Here is a 17,862-nt window from a genome sequence, read left to right on the forward strand (position 1 = left end):
TATATAGATTTAAAATATACATGGATATACTAACAGGGGAAATTTGTCTGGTTAGTTATGTCCATGGGATATAGGATATATATGGATAAACTAACAGGGGAACTTTGTCTGGTTAGTTATGTCCATGGGATATAGGATATACATGGATATACTAACAGGGGAAATTTGTCTGGTTAGTTATGTCCATGGGATATAGGATATATATGGATATACTAACAGGGGAAATTTGTCTGGTTAGTTATGTCCATGGGATATAGGATATATATGGATATACTAACAGGGGAAAATTTGTCTGGTTAGTTATGTCCATGGGATATAGGATATACATGGATATACTAACAGGGGAAAATTTGTCTGGTTAGTTATGTCCATGGGATATAGGATATACATGGATATACTAACAGGGGAAATTTGTCTGGTTAGTTATGTCCGTGGGATATAGGATATACATGGATATACTTACAGGGGAAAATTTATCTGGTTAGTTATGTCCATGGGATATAGGATATACATGGATATACTAACAGGGGAAATTTGTCTGGTTAGTTATGTCCATGGGATATAGGAAATATATGGATATACTAACAGGGAAAAATTTGTCTGGTTAGTTATGTCCATAGGATATAGGATATACGTGGATATACTAACAGGGGAAAATTTGTCTGGTTAGTTATGTCCATGGGATATAGGATATACATGGATATACTAACAGGGGAAAATTTGTCTGGTTAGTTATGTCAATGGGATATAGGATATACATGGATATACTAACAGGGGAAAATTTGTCTGGTTAGTTATGTCCATAGGATATAGGATATACATGGATATACTAACAGGGGAAAATTTGTCTGGTTAGTTATGTCCATGGGATATAGGATATACATGGATATAATAACAGGGGAAAATTTGTCTGGTTAGTTATGTCCATGGGATATATAGTAGGGTGGGTTCATATCGGAATTAGACAAAGCGGGGATATGCAACAGATAAAATTAACCTTAAAAACATTTCTGACCGAAAAAGAATTTTAAAAAATTGAGTTTTAGAACACGACCACTTAAAAATATAATTCATTACTTATTAGTATGCAAAGATGACATTCAAAAAAATTTTGAATCAGAACTATGGCTTCATGGTGCTCCCTGGAAAGGCCTTGAGGAGCTGAATCAGGAACTTTTGTCCGTTTCAAAATATCTCGTTCCTAGCCTTAGAAATCACTAAAAAAACAAAAAAATTTAAGGTTTATTGAGAATTGTCCAATTTGTAGAGGTTTTTTAGATTTTCTCAGGCTAGGAACGAGATTTTTTGAAACGGACAAAAGTTCCTGACTCAGCTCCTCAAGGCCTTTCCAGGGAGCACCATAAAGCCATAGTTCTGATTCAATAAATTTTGACTCCCTTTTACAAATAGCTATACAATTGAATGTCTGGTCGTCAGCGGTTTTAAGACTTAGGATAAATTTTAAATCATCCAGAGGTGTATTATATCTATATAAATTGAGTGCAGATCCCCGCTTTGGCCTCAGAAAAAAAATGTCCAAAATCGACCCACCCTAATATATAGATATAGGATATACATGGATATACTAAAAGGTTAAAATTTGTCGACAATTTGGGTTGCTAATATAGACCTCATTTATTGGTCTGTTCATGAAGCTCTTTAGGAGAATAGGGTAAGAGAAGTATTGAGCATCACTATATCAGAGTACATGAAAATCTGGTGCAACATCCAAGTAATAATAAGTCGATTGTTATATTGTTGAATTTAAACTCAGGGCGAGGGGATACATCAGACTGTTTATTACACTAGTCCCCAAAGTATTAAATTAATGTTTTCTTGTTTGTTGGCTTAACAACTTTAGGGACTTTAATGAATTTTGATTGTTTTGATCATAGATCCGTCCGTCCGTACCGGATTTAGGCATGTACAGTCGGAATTTTTTAAAAATAAGGCCACACTAAAGAAAATCAAGTTTATATTTGTTATCACATGTTCACATGAGGAGACAATATATCAATATTGATATGGGGAGACAATAACAATTATCAAGGATTAAAACATCCATTAAAGCAAAGCACTGAAATAGTATGACAAACGAACGTTAACACTTATAGAGTGTCAGGACTGAATAAAGGGAATATAAATCTAAAAGTTTGAACAAAATTTTAAGTTTATTTTTTTTGCAAAACTGTTAATACAGAAAACTGCTTAAATACAGATTACTGTTTAAGGACATACTTACATTTGATTATGGGTACTGTATCAAGCAGTTTTCAACAAATTTACTTACAATTTTGCTTCGAATCTTATACATTTATATTCTCATTATTCAGTTCTGACACTCTACAAGTGTTAATGTCCGTTTGTCCTACCATTTCAGTGCTTCGCTTTTATGGATGTTGTTATCCTTGTTTTAAACAAATTTTGCCTTAAAATCCGGTTTTACCATATATTTAATATTAATAGTTCATGAACAACATGAAAACTCCTATATCTCACTGAAGAAAAATATATATGTATTGTTGAATAATTTCTGTCAGGGGTTATTGAGTTGAATACTTTTGTTCCATTAAAACAACTGCATGAATAAAAAGTTTGGATTCAATAAAAAAAGTTCAGATGTATTCACAGAATTTTGAGAATTTTCCGAGAGGGGGAGGGCGAGGGGGGGGGGGTGCGTCCCTACAAATAATACAGGGAAAAGATAGGAATGGTTTTAGGCTTTTGTAGATACTAGATACTACTAATTATTTCATAATTAGATAGGTACTTTTTACATTATTAAATTACCCCCCCCCCAAAAAAAATTTTACCCTGGGGATAAATTTTGGGGGAGGGGGTAAAATATTTACCCCTGACAACAGATTTCAGGGGGGTACCCCCCCGAGCAAATTTTACCCTCATGGTAAAAATTTTGGGGGGGGTAAAAAAATTTTAAACCCAAAACCAAATTACCCCCTCCCCCCCCCCCCCCCAAATAAAAAAGCTTAGAAGCCCCTGTCTCAAATACTTGTTTTTTTATATTTTTACTGCATGTTGTTTGTGTGTGTGTGTGTATGCGTGTGTGTGTGTGTGTGTGTGTGAGTGTGGGTAAGTGTCGTTCAGTTTTTATCAGACTTGTTCTCACTATTAAATTGTATTTCAAACAGTGAAGTTGTGTTTAAAAATCATATGATACAAAAAAACTTGTTTATAAAATAACTTATTATTATATTTAATAACAACTGTTTTATAGAATTTTACTTTTTAGAGGGTTTTGGGAGGGCACTTTTTATATAAATTTTTATAAATTATAAAACAAGAATTTATAATCATAATTCTTATTCCATAAATCTTGTATGACTCTAAATAATCATACAAAAGAGCTGATGTCAAAAAAAAATAAATATGTTTTTAACATTTGGACTTTCTCTTAATAGATTGTTCCTAATTTGTGTAGGAATCATCATGCAAAGTTTAAATTTGATATGACAAATTTAACATTTCTAAATTAACAAAAAGATGGACAGACCGACACTAATTTTATAAAGCTTCGCTTTTAATAATGTATTTCTTTATAAATTATCTGAATACTTATGCTACACTCCAAGTTTGCTTGTCATATGTTTTATACAAAAAAAACTTGTTTATATCAATTCAAATACAGTGTGTTTGTTTCAAAACAAGGAAGACAACATCCATAAAAGTGAAGCTCTGAAATCAGAAGAAAGAACAAATGAACAATAACTCTTGTAGAATGTCAGAACTAGGTCTAGACAAAATTGTACATAAATTTGTTGCTAAATGGCGTAGATATAGGATGTAGTAAAAGGTCATACTTCAATTTGATTATAGAGTTAACTAGCTTATAATACTTTACCTTTTTGTCCTAAGAATCATTATTTCAATGAAAATATTGTCAAAATTTGAAAAAAACAGCATGTTTTAAATTGAAATAAATAGAACCTAACTGTCATAGGAATCATAATGCAAAGTTTGATATCAATAGGAAAATTATAACATGTCTTTTTAGTAGCGAAGCTACTCTATAATTCACTTTGTCTGTCCGTCAGTCAGTCCGTCAGTAAGTCCGTAACGCTATGGGGGAAATGGGATTTACTCAGCTCCTATAAAAAATAGAATGCTGAAATTTTTTGACAACATTCCTATTAATAAGGAGCACAATTAACTATAAAACATCAATGGCGGTCGGAGCGCTTTTTAGCAGGTTTTAGGCTATTTTTGTATTTTTCACATTTTTCTGCATATCTTTGGTGTTTATGGTCCGATTTCCTGATTTTTTTCAGGTGTAGATATCAAAATTAAATTTTCTGTCATTAAAAGAAAAAAAAACTATGACAGTCATACTACTTTTAAACAGGTTTTAGGCTATTTTTGTATTTTTCTCCATATCTTTGGTGTTTATGGTCCAATTTCCAAAAATTTTTCAGTTATAGATATCAAAATCAAATTTCCTATCGTTTAAAGAAAACAACAATGACAGTCAAACTGCCTTTATATGAACTTCTATCTTTTACAAACAGAAAATTATAATAAAAAACCATCACTACACCAGTTAGCTAATTACCCATAAAACAAACCCTAAAAATTTATACTAATAATTTGTTTTAAATTTTAGATATCTAAAATGAATTTATCCACAGATCTTCTGTGGATAAGCTTTATCATACTTTTGTTCCAAGGTAAGTTGTAAAGAACATAATGCAAAGAAAATATAATTTACTGGTGCTTCCCCTTGAAGTGCCTTTCAACCACTGAAACTCCACTGCCTTACTTTTTACATAAATTGCAAAAAAAGTTGAGGGGTTTCTGTTTTACCAACAGTAAAATGAAAAATTTTGTAATGGGTTAATTTTGCTTATGTTTGTATGTTTTCACATCTTTAAAATCTTTATTGAACAAAATATTTCACCAAAATTAATCATCTTTTAAATGTTTATTTTAATATTTTTGCAATACATTACAGACAGACACAAACACTTGACTTTTGTTGTTATTTGTGTAATTTATCAAAAGTGTATATTTACAGCAATTATGTTACCCATATCTTTTTTTTATTTTTTGGGATAAAGCAGCAGCTTTACTACTTAGCAAATACTTAGGCACTCTATATGTACTAGCATGACAATAAATTATGTAGATTGTCAATCAATAATTAAACCTTATAATCTTTAAACATCTTTAACATCTAAGTAACACCAAACAACAGAATGCATAAAAAAAAGTTCAAACATCTTCTAAAGAGCTTGATTGAGAAAGAAAGTTTAATGAAATTTATGTTGTCTGGTAGCTAAAAAGAGGGAGGAAGATTTCTTGAGTATACAGCTAAAATTTTATATTTAAAGTTGAGAGAAATACCAAGATACTAAATGACCTGTTTAGTATTTAAAATTTAGTTTATGTTAGTGGTATATGGTCTATATTGTTTTCTCTTTCAATACCTGAATAGGCAAAAATTTAGTAACAATCGTTTATAGCTGGTGTAAATCTCTTTAAAAATTCATATTGCTTCACATGTGCTTTAAGATAAAAAGGACATATTGTCAATTTCTCTGCTTCCACATAAAAAAATGTAATCTTAAATTAAATATAAAATTTCAGAATCTACTGTCCTGGGCTGTAAACAGCAGAAAAAAGGTAAGCTTTCATAAGATTTATGTTTATCTGCTGCTAAAATAACATTGTATCATTTATATTAGAAATTATACATCATAATTAGTCTAGAGTTATGCAAAAGGGTGGTTTATTTGTACCTTCTGCCTAAAAAAATCAATCTCCTAAAACTTAAGGCACCTCTTTAAAATGAATAGGGAATTGAGAAAAGTTTCTTGCTACCCTCAATATCTTGGAAAATCCTACATGTGTCAGTTTATACCTGTCCCTATCCTGAATTAGTTGATAGATTGTAAATATAAAAATTTTATTGAGCATCTTCAATAGGCTTTTCATTTAACTTTAGGAATCACCAAACTATGTTTTTAGGATCAACTGCTGATGAAGGTATAGAAATACAAAAACAACCTGAGCATGGTACTGAGAGTATCAAATTAAAAAACTAACCTATATTAAAGCCATTTAAATACAATTATCAAGTAAAGATTATGCGTGGGAGATGTTAAAAATAAAAAAAATTTACAAGAAATATTTTTCTATTTTCTCACAGTTTGTATTTATCAAATTCTGCAACATTACTCTGAAATATGAATAGCAAATTAATCTTGCAAATAAACTCATTCAGTGTTAGATATCGCATTTTCAATCAATAACTACAAAATTAACAATATGAATAAATATTGCAATAATTATTCAAATCTGTATCCTTATGATAAGACTGGTATAGGTCCTTTCAGGGCAACGCACCTTAAGGGGCGATTCTTGGTATTTTTCACAGTAGCTTTACTCCTATTTCTGACCCTGTGTGGTCAATTACCTTACCCAGTGGGGCAATCACCTAATCCAATATAACCTAACCTAACCTATAAAAAGCCATTTTAAAAATATGACGAATCGCCCCTTAAGGTGCGTTGCCACGAATTGTACTATTCCTGATTATTCATATACTATATTCTATTTTTAGAATAGTTTTAAACTTCTATTATGATTTTGGCCACATTTACATTTTAAAAAAAATTTCTTTATTAAGATTTTGAGGATTATGATACGGGACACAGCTCTGTCAGGTTTTATTTCTAAATCATGATTTAATCATTTTCACTTATACATACAGTGTGCTTTATATGAGTCCTACAAAAGTGATCACAATCTAAGTATGGTACTTGTTCTCCATATGCCTCAAAACTCCATCTTTCAGGGTGTATTCTAGTAGATACACAAGACCTGCTGCTGAAATATTTTCCAATTATTCTTTGTAATCAAATCTTGAGGCTGTATTTGTCTAGGTTACAATGACTTTAAAGATCTCATGTAAACAGAGTGTTAAGTAACAGGGCGGCTGTCTGTAGAGAAAGATCTTGCTGACCACTAAATTGATATGAAAATTAAAAGCTAAGATTTTCACCACAAACCCATTACTATAGAAAAAAAATGTCTGGATCATGGAAAGAAAACAAAGTCATTCCTAATTAGGACAGAAGTCACTGGAAATTGGTCTAAGGAAGGCTACTTATGTCCTTCATCTAACAAAATCTAACTTAAGGGAGGTGACTTATGTCCTTTGTCTGACAAATTCTTACATTAGGAAGGCTGCTTATGTCCTTCATGTTGCAAAACTTAGCTTTTCTGTCCTTCACATAGCAAAACCTTACTAAACATAGCTTTTCTGTTCTTTACATAGCAAATTCTTGCAAAACATAGCAATTTCTTGCAAAACATAGCAAATTCTGGCAAAACATAGCAAATTCTTGCAAAACATAGCAAATTCTTAAAAAACATAGCAAATTCTTGGAAAACTTAGCTTTTCTGTCCTTCACATAGCTAATTCTTGCAAAACATAGCAAATTCTTACAAAACTTAGCTTTTTTGTCCTTCACATAGCTAATTCTTGCAAAACATAGCAAATTCTTGGAAAACTTAGCTTTTCTGTCCTTCACATAGCTAATTCTTGCAAAACATAGCAAATTCTTACAAAACATAGCAAATTCTTGCAAAACATAGCAAATTCTGGCAAAACATAGCAAATTCTTGCAAAACATAGCAAATTCTTGCAAAACATAGCAAATTCTTGGAAAACTTAGCTTTTCTGTCCTTCACATAGCTAATTCTTGCAAAACATAGCAAATTCTTGGAAAACTTAGCTTTTCTGTCCTTTACATAGCAAATTCTTGCAAAACATTGCAAATTCTTACAAAACATAGCAAATTCTTGCAAAACATAGCAAATTCTGGCAAAACATTGCAAATTCTTGGAAAACTTAGCTTTTCTGTCCTTCACATAGCTAATTCTTGCAAAACATAGCAAAATCTTACAAAACATAGCAAATTCTTGCAAAACATAGCAAATTCTGACAAAACATAGCAAATTCTTGCAAAACATAGCAAATTCTGGCAAAACATAGCAAATTCTGGCAAAACATAGCAAATTCTTGCAAAATATAGCAAATTCTTGCAAAACATAGCAAATTCTTGGAAAACTTAGCTTTTCTGTCCTTCACATAGCTAATTCTTGCAAAACATAGCAAATTCTTGGAAAACTTAGCTTTTCTGTCCTTCACATAGCTAATTCTTGCAAAACATAGCAAATTCTTACAAAACATAGCAAATTCTTGCAAAACATAGCAAATTCTGGCAAAACATTGCAAATTCTTGGAAAACTTAGCTTTTCTGTCCTTCACATAGCTAATTCTTGCAAAACATAGCAAAATCTTACAAAACATAGCAAATTCTTACAAAACATAGCAATTTCTGGCAAAACATAGCAAATTCTTGCAAAACATAGCAAATTCTGGCAAAACATAGCAAATTCTTGCAAAACATAGCAAATCCTTGGAAAACTTAGCATTTCTGTCCTTCACATAGCAAATTCTTGCATAAAATAGCATTTCTGTTCTTTCAATTTATGAGATCTTAAGCTACAGACAGAAAAACTTTGCTTTTTTGTTTTCAATAAACCAGGATATCATAACACTAATGGAGTAACAATGTTGTTTGCAAAGTACAGTTGAAGCTTTCTGACTGCCCTTGTACTATGTGTGTTAGTGTCTGTGTATGTTCTCACAGCTTTAGTGGCCAGGTGGAAATATTGAGAGCCAAAATTATCAATTTAAAATTTAGAAATGTAGATTCTCTACAAAAATGTAGTCTCTTGATTTTTTTACTAGGCTGATTACATATTTTTTTGTATTTTTAAAAATATATTTTTTTGGCCACCTAGGAATTTCATAATAGTATAGAAGGCAGAAAGTAATGTACTGTTTAAACTTCTATCTAACAGGAGATGAGAACTAACCTAACAATAGTAAATAAGGTTTAAAGAGTACATTTTTATATTATCTTATTCAGTGTTTATTTAAAATAACCAATAAAATTAAATCTTTATTCCACAATTTCATGTAACTGGAACACTGGAGAAGATAAATTTAAATCCATTGTCCTAGCATTGAATTAAAGAATTTATGTAATATATTTAAGAAGATTAATTATTTTTCATGTGACAGTTCCAATTGGTAGATCTTAGGGAGTAGTTTAATTCTAATTAATTTTTCGGGTATAGTCCCTTTCCTGACAACGCTCCTTAAGGGGCGATTCTTTATTTTTTTCACCCTGTGAGGCAATCACTAACCAATATAACCTAACCTAAACTAAAATAACCTATCAAAAGCCATTTAAAATATATAAGACGAATCGCCCCTTAAGGGGTGTTGCCACAAAAAGGACTATTCCTCATTTTTCTACTATTGAAAATATAGAATTTTGATTTGATTTTTTTTTATTTTACAATGTTTTTTTTCCACTGTTTTAATTAAACGTTCCCCCCTTTTCCTCTCGTTAATAATGTACTTTTACATAAATTACGTCGATTATAAATTAATATTATTTAAATATTGTCTGCTAGCAATATGCAGTGGATTAGAACCGGTTCTCAGCAATACTGAAAAATTATATAAAGCATAATATGTACATTTTTATGGCCGCGGAAAGCTAAATATAATACGATGCGTCGTATATTCCTGAACGATGAATCATAAAATTATTGGAGATAAAATATCCTGTGGGGCAATCACCTAACCCAATATAACTTAACCTAACTAAAAAAACCTCTAAAACGCCATTTTAAAAATACGACGAATCGCCCCTTAAAGCGTTGCCACAAAAGGGACTATTCCCGAATAATCTTATGATCTAATTAGGGATCTAAAGGGAAAGAAAATGGCCGGAAATTGATATACATCCCCAATGATGATGCACAAAATTATCCTTTCTGAGATCAAAATTAGTGGTTGAACATTTAGACACGTAACTAAACTAACCAACCAATTCAAAAATCAACGTTCCAAAAGTTGGTTAATTTACGAATAAGAAAACTTTATTATAAAACTTTGGGGACTAACGTGTAATAAACAGACCAATGTCTACTCTCTATCTGGAATAATCTAAATTTAAATTATTTATATACAAACATGTATAAGTATAAACAAAATTAAACAAGGATGACATCCGTAAAAGCGTAGCTCTAAAATCAGTAGGGTCTGTTATAGGAATCATCATGCAAAGTTTGAAATTGATAAGACAATTATATCATGTCTAAATTTACGAAAAGAGGTAACTGTTTCATATAGAAAGAACCAACCTAATTATAGAAAAGCTTCGTTTTGAACAGAAGTCTCAGAAATCTCTAGGGATAATGGCCGGTAAATTTGTGTACATTCCCAGTATAATTAATTTAAAATACCCCTTTCAATACTTTACTTATTCAAAGTCTAATGTACCCTCCCTCCCTGGGTTTATCCTTATACTAAAGTAACAGGATGTCTATGTGTGTATCTGTGTGTCTGTACCGAAGGATCTCGCTAACCGCTGAACCGATTGGGTTCTCCTTAACAGGGTGGCTTCTCATAAGTCCCGGGAAGGTTTATAACTATTTTGGGGGAGGGTACCACCACCCTCCCAAGAGAAATGACAAAAATCGAAATTTATCAAAATTTAGGGGAGACTTCAACGTCAAATATTAAGGTTGTATTGTACATAAAAAATTAACTTTAACAAACAAAAACATTTAAATTGCCACTAGAGGCCTCTAGGGGGCGTAGCCGCTAGTATAAAGATAAAAGATTAAACAACAACTCTAATAATTAAACCAAGTATTTTTTCAGGGATGATTTTTCATGGAATGGTAAATTAGTTTTATTTTGTATTACAAAAATAAAAAAAACTCTAATTTATTCAATTCTAAATATTTATGGGGAGAAAAAAATCTAATTTTCTATCCGCTTTCCTAAAAATTCAAAGTAAGCCCTTGCAATCGTTACATAATTTATCAGCTGATTTATTTGAACCGCTGAAAATGAAGTTGTCAACCATCTTTAGAGTTTGTACCAGATAAATGGAGAATTGCATTATATGAGACTAACAGCTATGACACTAATATGTCTATGCTCTATGTAGAGAGGTGTGTACTTTCATCAAATACAAATGTCCAACTCTATGGTTTTTATCTTATTTAAAAAGAAACCTAATTTTTATCTTTTTTTTTCTTGGGCAATTTCTCCTGTTTCTTTTATATAAGCATTGATAATTGTATAGGTATATTTTATGAAGAAAAAAATAGTTTGATATAATAATCAAAAATAAATATGTAGAAATATTAGATTCATATTTAATATTTTTGGTCTAATATTTTATGTGTTGGCTACTGTAAAGGATTATGAAATAAGTTTGATGGATAGATAGCCAGTCAAGGAAGGGGAGAAATTATAATAATGTGGCCAAAAAAAATATATATATTCTAAAAAATACAAAAAAAATATGTAATGACCCTAGTAAAAATATCAAGAGACTACATTTTTGTAGAGAATCTACATTTCTAAATTTTAAATTGATAATTTTGGCTCTCAATATTTCCACCTGGCCACTAAAGCTGTGAGAACATACACAGACACTAACACACATAGTACATGGGCAGTCAGAAAGCTTCAACTGTACTTTGCAAACAACATTGTTACTCCATTAGTGTTATGATATCCTGGTTTATTGAAAACAAAAAAGCAAAGTTTTTCTGTCTGTAGCTTAAGATCTCATAAATTGAAAGGACAGAATTGCTATTTTATGCAAGAATTTGCTATGTGAAGGACAGAAATGCTAAGTTTTCCAAGGATTTGCTATGTTTTGCAAGAATTTGCTATGTTTTGCCAGAATTTGCTATGTTTTGCAAGAATTTGCTATGTTTTGCCAGAATATGCTATGTTTTGTAAGAATTTGCTATGTTTTGTAAGATTTTGCTATGTTTTGCAAGAATTAGCTATGTGATGGACAGAAAAGCTAAGTTTTCCAAGAATTTGCAATGTTTTGCCAGAATTTGCTATGTGAAGGACAGAAATGCTAAGTTTTCCAAGAATTTGCTATGTTTTGTAAGAATTTGCTATGTTTTGCAAGAATTTGCTATGTGAAGGACAGAAATGCTAAGTTTTCCAAGAATTTGCTATGTTTTGCAAGAATTTGCTATGTTTTGCCAGAATTTGCTATGTTTTGCAAGAATTTGCTATGTTTTGCCAGAATTTGCTATGTTTTGTAAGAATTTGCTATGTTTTGTAAGATTTTGCTATGTTTTGCAAGAATTAGCTATGTAAAGGACAGAAAAGCTAAGTTTTCCAAGAATTTGTAATGTTTTCCCAGAATTTGCTATGTTTTGCAAGAATTTGCTATGTTTTGTAAGAATTTGCTATGTTTTGCAAGAATTAGCTATGTGAAGGACAGAAAAGCTAAGTTTTCCAAGAATTTGCTATGTTTTGCAAGAATTAGCTATGTGAAGGACAGAAAAGCTAAGTTTTCCAAGAATTTGCTATGTTTTGCAAGAATTTGCTATGTTTTGCCAGAATTTGCTATGTTTTGCCAGAATTTGCTATGTTTTGCCAGAATTTGCTATGTTTAGCAAGAATTTGCTATGTTTTGTAAGATTTTGCTATTTTTTGCAAGAATTAGCTATGTGAAGGACAGAAAAGCTAAGTTTTCTAAGAATTTGCAATGTTTTGCCAGAATTTGCTATGTTTTGCAAGAATTTGCTATGTTTTGTAAGAATTTGCTATGTTTTGCAAGAATTAGCTATGTAAAGGACAGAAAAGCTAAGTTTTCCAAGAATTTGCTATGTTTTGCAAGAATTAGCTATGTGAAGGACAGAAAAGCTAAGTTTTGCAAGAATTTGCTATGTGAAGGACAGAAATGCTATGTTTTGCAAGAATTTGCTATGTTTTGCAAGAATTTGCTATGTGAAGGACAGAAATGCTATGTTTTGCAAGAATTTGCTAAGTTTTGCAAGAATTTGCTATGTTTTGCAAGAATTTGCTATGTGAAGGACAGATAAACTATTTTATGCAAGATTTTGCTATGTGAAGGACCAAAAAGCTAGGTTTTGTGTGGTGAAGGGAGGCTACTTATGTCCTTCATCTTGCAAAATCTTTGTTAAGGGAGACAAGTTATGCCCTTCATCTAACAAATTCTCACATAAGGGAAGCTACTTATGTCCTTCCTAGGAAGGTGACTTCTGTCCTAATTAAGGAATGACTTTGTTTTCTTTCCATGATCCAAATGTCTTGATGTCAATCACCACCATTTCTTTATTAAAGTAACCCTTGAGACTTGTACAAGGGTTACAACAGTTTGTTATGATTGTAGTGATACCACCAGATTATGGCCTAATGGAAAGATATATTACAGATTTGAAAATTCCGGAAGGTAATTAAATAACATAATTACTTATACCTACTATTGTTTTTAACATGCAGAGCATTTTTTACTAGGCTTAGGGTCCCTCATACTGTTTTTATTATGATACATATATAATATTATTTAGTACATGGTGATTCAAATAGAACTGTATTCCTAATTTTCTGACACAACCAGAACAATTATATATCCTTGTTGTCTGTAAAGATCAAATTTGTAAAAGGTGTTTTTATCATCTCTAAAAAGTAGCCTCTCAAAAAATGCTCTGTGTGAAAAATATTCTACAAGAAAAATTAACGTAGTATTTTTTAAATCACCCTGTATATGCTTTTAGTGTTAGATCTATTAATAAGATTAAGTGTGCATGTTAGATAACCTATTTGGCTCAGTAATTTTACTTCATCTTATAAACATTTGTCATAAAAGGTACACTTGTAATGAAATATTAGTCATAAAAATGTGTTACTTAATGTACATTTGTCATAGAAGGTACAGTTGTCATAAAAACATTTCTCATAAAAGGTACACTTGACATGAAAGTATTTCACAGAAACATGCATCTGTCATAAAATGTACACTTGTCATAAAATAATTGACATAAAAGGTACAAATATACCTTTATTTCAAATGAACTAAAGTTGACATTTAATACATTTATTCCTTTTTTGACAAGTTTACCTTTTAAGACAAATATTTTATTACAATTGTACCTTTTGTGAATATTTTTAGTAATTTTATGACAAATATACCTTTACAAGAAAAGTAATAATAATCAATACCTTAGTTTTACAAGCAATGAGAGAAATAACATCACAAAACAAATGGATATTATAATGAAACAGCTACCAACAGGTAAATAATATAGTTTTAATATTTGATATAAAGTGGAAACAGAGTATTCCGTTAATTGGAAACATTATGGAAGTAGATAATTATAAGATCATTTTCTCTTTAAAAATATGAAATATAATCCTTATCAGGGAAAGGGGTGTTGAATGCCTCCTCTTCTTCTGATATTTTCCATCTCATTTTCTGTGTGTAAAATATAGAGGGCTACAACTGAGTGACTTTTTATGTATGGTTTACAACATAACTGAGAGCTAAAATATATCATTATTGTTGAAGTCAATTTCAAGTTTTATATATAATCTTTCATGTCCTGACCCTCTTGTGACTGCAATAATTTATTTTGAGACTCTAAATTTCAATTAAATCTTTTCTAACATGTCAACATAATAAATATTGATTCCCAAAACTGGAAAACACAGATATTTCAAGGGACACTGTGTAATAATTACATATAATTTTATACTTTAGGTTGCATAGAATTTATTGAGAGTTCTACATCAGTTCCTGTGCTGGTCATAAAAAATGAAGAAAAAAAGTGTAGTTGTACAATAAGTAAGTTGGTAGCTTCTTCTTTGGAGGGGGAGAAGGGGGGCATTTGCAATATTAAGCCTCATCTTTATGACTCTTATTTTAATTGTGTTAAAGGTATTTTCTTTCTTTTTAAACAGCAGAAATATGTTTCAAACATATAGTTACAAATAAGCAAAATACTTATAATGAAACAACTTTCCTTACCTTTCTGCCAGCCTAAAAGTATTCCCTGGAACATAGCTATATTATAAAGAATGGTTATATTGATTCAGTGGTCACCAAGATCATACTGCACCCACACACAAATAGACAGAAAAGAAAGTCATCATGTTATTTTTAAATGTTATTTATAAAAAAACTTTCTGTTTGTGTTTTATATAGGTTCAAAAATAATAGACTCTAAAAAGGATCTTACTCTAAATCTTGGTATCCCCGAATGCTTTTCAGATAAAGGTGGTAAGTAAGTTTTTAAAAGCAAAGCTTTTCAAAATTTATGGGTGGTCTGTTATTCTGTCCATAAAGTTAATTTATACATTTATTCTATATATTATCATATTTAGACATTTATAATTATCCAATAGATTTTAAACTTTGCATGATGATTCATATAACAGCTAGGAACCGTTTAGAATGTGTAAAATAGGGTTGGGCTTGATTTTCAAAATCAGTCAATATCAGTCTGGATACAGGATAATACAACTATCTGGCAATATAATCTTTTTTTTTTAAATTATGTAATATAGTAAAATGATTTGAAAATTTTACCTATCCAAGGAAGTCATAAAAATCCAGTGTCGATTTCCACTGGCTGCTGACAGCGGCGGCTGGGAGATGTTTGGCTTTTGACGCCTAAATTCATATTTTGAATTTTCTAACATAAAATTTATATTTTCTGAAAAAAAAAATTCTTCTAACTTATAAAATAAGAAAATTAAAGCAGTTTAAAATTTTAAGTAAAAAGGGCCTAAAAACAAGAATTGTAAAAATAAAAAGGTAATGGAAGCAAAATTTTACTTTAAGTCAGAAATTCATATTGAAACAGGAGACATGCACAAATTTTTTTAGCTCTCTTGCTCTAATAAGAGCTATGATAAATGGTATCAATATCTGGTTAGATATCCAGTAATCTGCTTGATACCTTATATGCAGTATTAGAAATCAGCTGGATATCTGGTATCCAGCCAAATATGTTTCTGGTCCAAGCGTTGAACGCCCCCCCCCCCTCCGTTTTTTTCTATCTGATTTTCTGTGTGTGAAAGATAAAGAGCCCAAACTGCTTGACTTTTTAAGTATGGGTATGACACATAACTAACAGTAAGAATTTTTTGAATATCTCCATCCTGGCGGGCACAGGATGCCAGCAAACCTGGCAGGGTCATCCAGGTAGAGAGCAAAAATATTTTTTTGGACTTAAACAAAGCATTTTACCATACAAAAATACTAAAATATCCTCTAGTAGTACATCCTCATATTAAATACAGGTGTTCATGTCAATTTCAGGTTCCAGGTATGATCTTGCAGGTCCTGATCCTCCAGGTCTCAAGAAATCTTTAAAAGGCTCCTGTGGCCGCAATTTTTGACTTAAGCTTTTCATACATGTCTACATAATGTATTAAAATTTCTTTAAGATCTGCTGCCGTTTGACTGCGGCGGCTGACAGCTGCCAAGTACAAATATAAAATTTACATAAAGATAAACATTTTCTGCACAAAAAAATTTCTTCTAGCTTCAAAAATAAAAAAATTACAGCCGTTTGAAATTTTTTAGTAAAAAAGGACCTAAAAACAAAGTTTGTTAAATAAAAGGGGGAAGAAAGCGAAACTTGACTTTGACTTACTTAAGGTCGAAAATTTATCATAACAGAGGGTACTAAAGTTTTTAGCCCTCTAGCTCTAATAGGAACTGATATAATAGGGGGGGGCGTTGAACGCCCCTCCCCCCCCCCCCAACTGATTAAGGTGCGGCAAGGGGCCCAAATGTTAAGGGTTACTTTACGGTAATTAACCATTAGAAATGTTGTTTTTTTAGTAGAAACATTGAATTTTAGGTGTTACTATCCATTTTCTTGCTAAATTAGACCTCAATAATTCAATTGGTACTTATTTTTTTTTAAATTTTAACTGTCATCTATGTGTTTTTTTGCATCACTACTGAAAGATTATGTAAACCTTTCTGTATGATACACTTCTTATGTTAAAACTATTTTTAGTAATCCTTCACGAACTTACGCATTCACTTGGATTTGTTCATGAGCAAAACAGGTAAGTTTGATTATCATTGTTGAATTGTTTTGCTATTTGATTTTATTAATTTTTAACAATTCACAATGATTATATTTTGATAACAATTACCAGTTCCTTTTGGCAAATTATTTTTCTTTCTTTCTTTCTCTACTGAAAAAAAAAATATACTTAAATCCAGTTTTGTTTGGACAAAAGATATGAAGCCTTGTGCCTATATAAAAGTGTTTTATTTTAATTGAGAGAAAAAAGAGCTTAAAGTTAAGAAAAAAAGTAAGAAAAATAATTTCACATATGCCTATTCTCCATAAAAGCATTTTCATTTTCTCTGTTTGATCTGTATTATTTTTCAATAGAAAATATATTTCCTGTGTTGAAAATAAAAATATTTTTTTAGAATTAATAATTATTTTTTTCATAAAGAATGTTTAAATAATTTTTTAGGCCTGATAGAAATAAGTATGTGGAGGTCAAGAAAGAATCAGTTTTTAGGGACACACATACAGTTAGAGAAAAGAAATTTGGAGAAATGAATCAGGAAATTATAATCTTTTATTCTTGTTATAAAATGTATGGTGATATTTTCAAATCATTTAACAATGATAATTTCTAATAGTGGTCAACATTAATTGATATAATTTTAGAAAAAAAAATATGATGTTTCTAACATAGAGGTCTTTCTTGTTTATACCTTGGACTCTGATGGTCATAACTTCATGAATTTCATCTTATGCTAGGATGGCAGGGTTGAGATTGGGAGGAGGGGTGATTACGAGAGGCTCAAGGGGAAGGTGAAAACTAAAATTTTCAAAATTGAAAAAAAAATATTTGTAAGAGGATATTACCTAAAATACATTTTAAATTGTATTTCTGCTTTAAGCTTTAATCTTTTTTATATTTTGCATCTT

The 17,862-nt window shown here is 30.8% G+C and overlaps 1 protein-coding gene across 1 annotated transcript; it reads left to right on the plus strand.

Annotated features, from left to right (window-relative positions):
- The first annotated feature begins 4,622 nt into the window (after window positions 1-4,622).
- LOC145331359 (astacin-like metalloprotease toxin 3) lies at window positions 4,623-17,567 on the plus strand. Its single transcript, XM_080175978.1, has 10 exons — window positions 4,623-4,682; window positions 5,602-5,637; window positions 5,983-6,000; window positions 6,644-6,680; window positions 13,284-13,343; window positions 14,119-14,186; window positions 14,652-14,735; window positions 15,096-15,170; window positions 16,924-16,975; window positions 17,399-17,567. Exons 1-10 carry the CDS (start codon window positions 4,628-4,630, stop codon window positions 17,565-17,567), a joined length of 654 nt encoding a protein of 217 aa, XP_080032104.1. The 5' UTR covers window positions 4,623-4,627.
- The last annotated feature ends 295 nt before the right edge of the window (window positions 17,568-17,862 follow it).

The sequence above is a fragment of the Acartia tonsa genome, chromosome 11 (genome assembly GCF_053477335.1).
Source record: "Acartia tonsa isolate MP-2025a chromosome 11, ASM5347733v1, whole genome shotgun sequence".
NCBI classification, from domain to species: Eukaryota; Metazoa; Arthropoda; class Copepoda; order Calanoida; family Acartiidae; genus Acartia; species Acartia tonsa.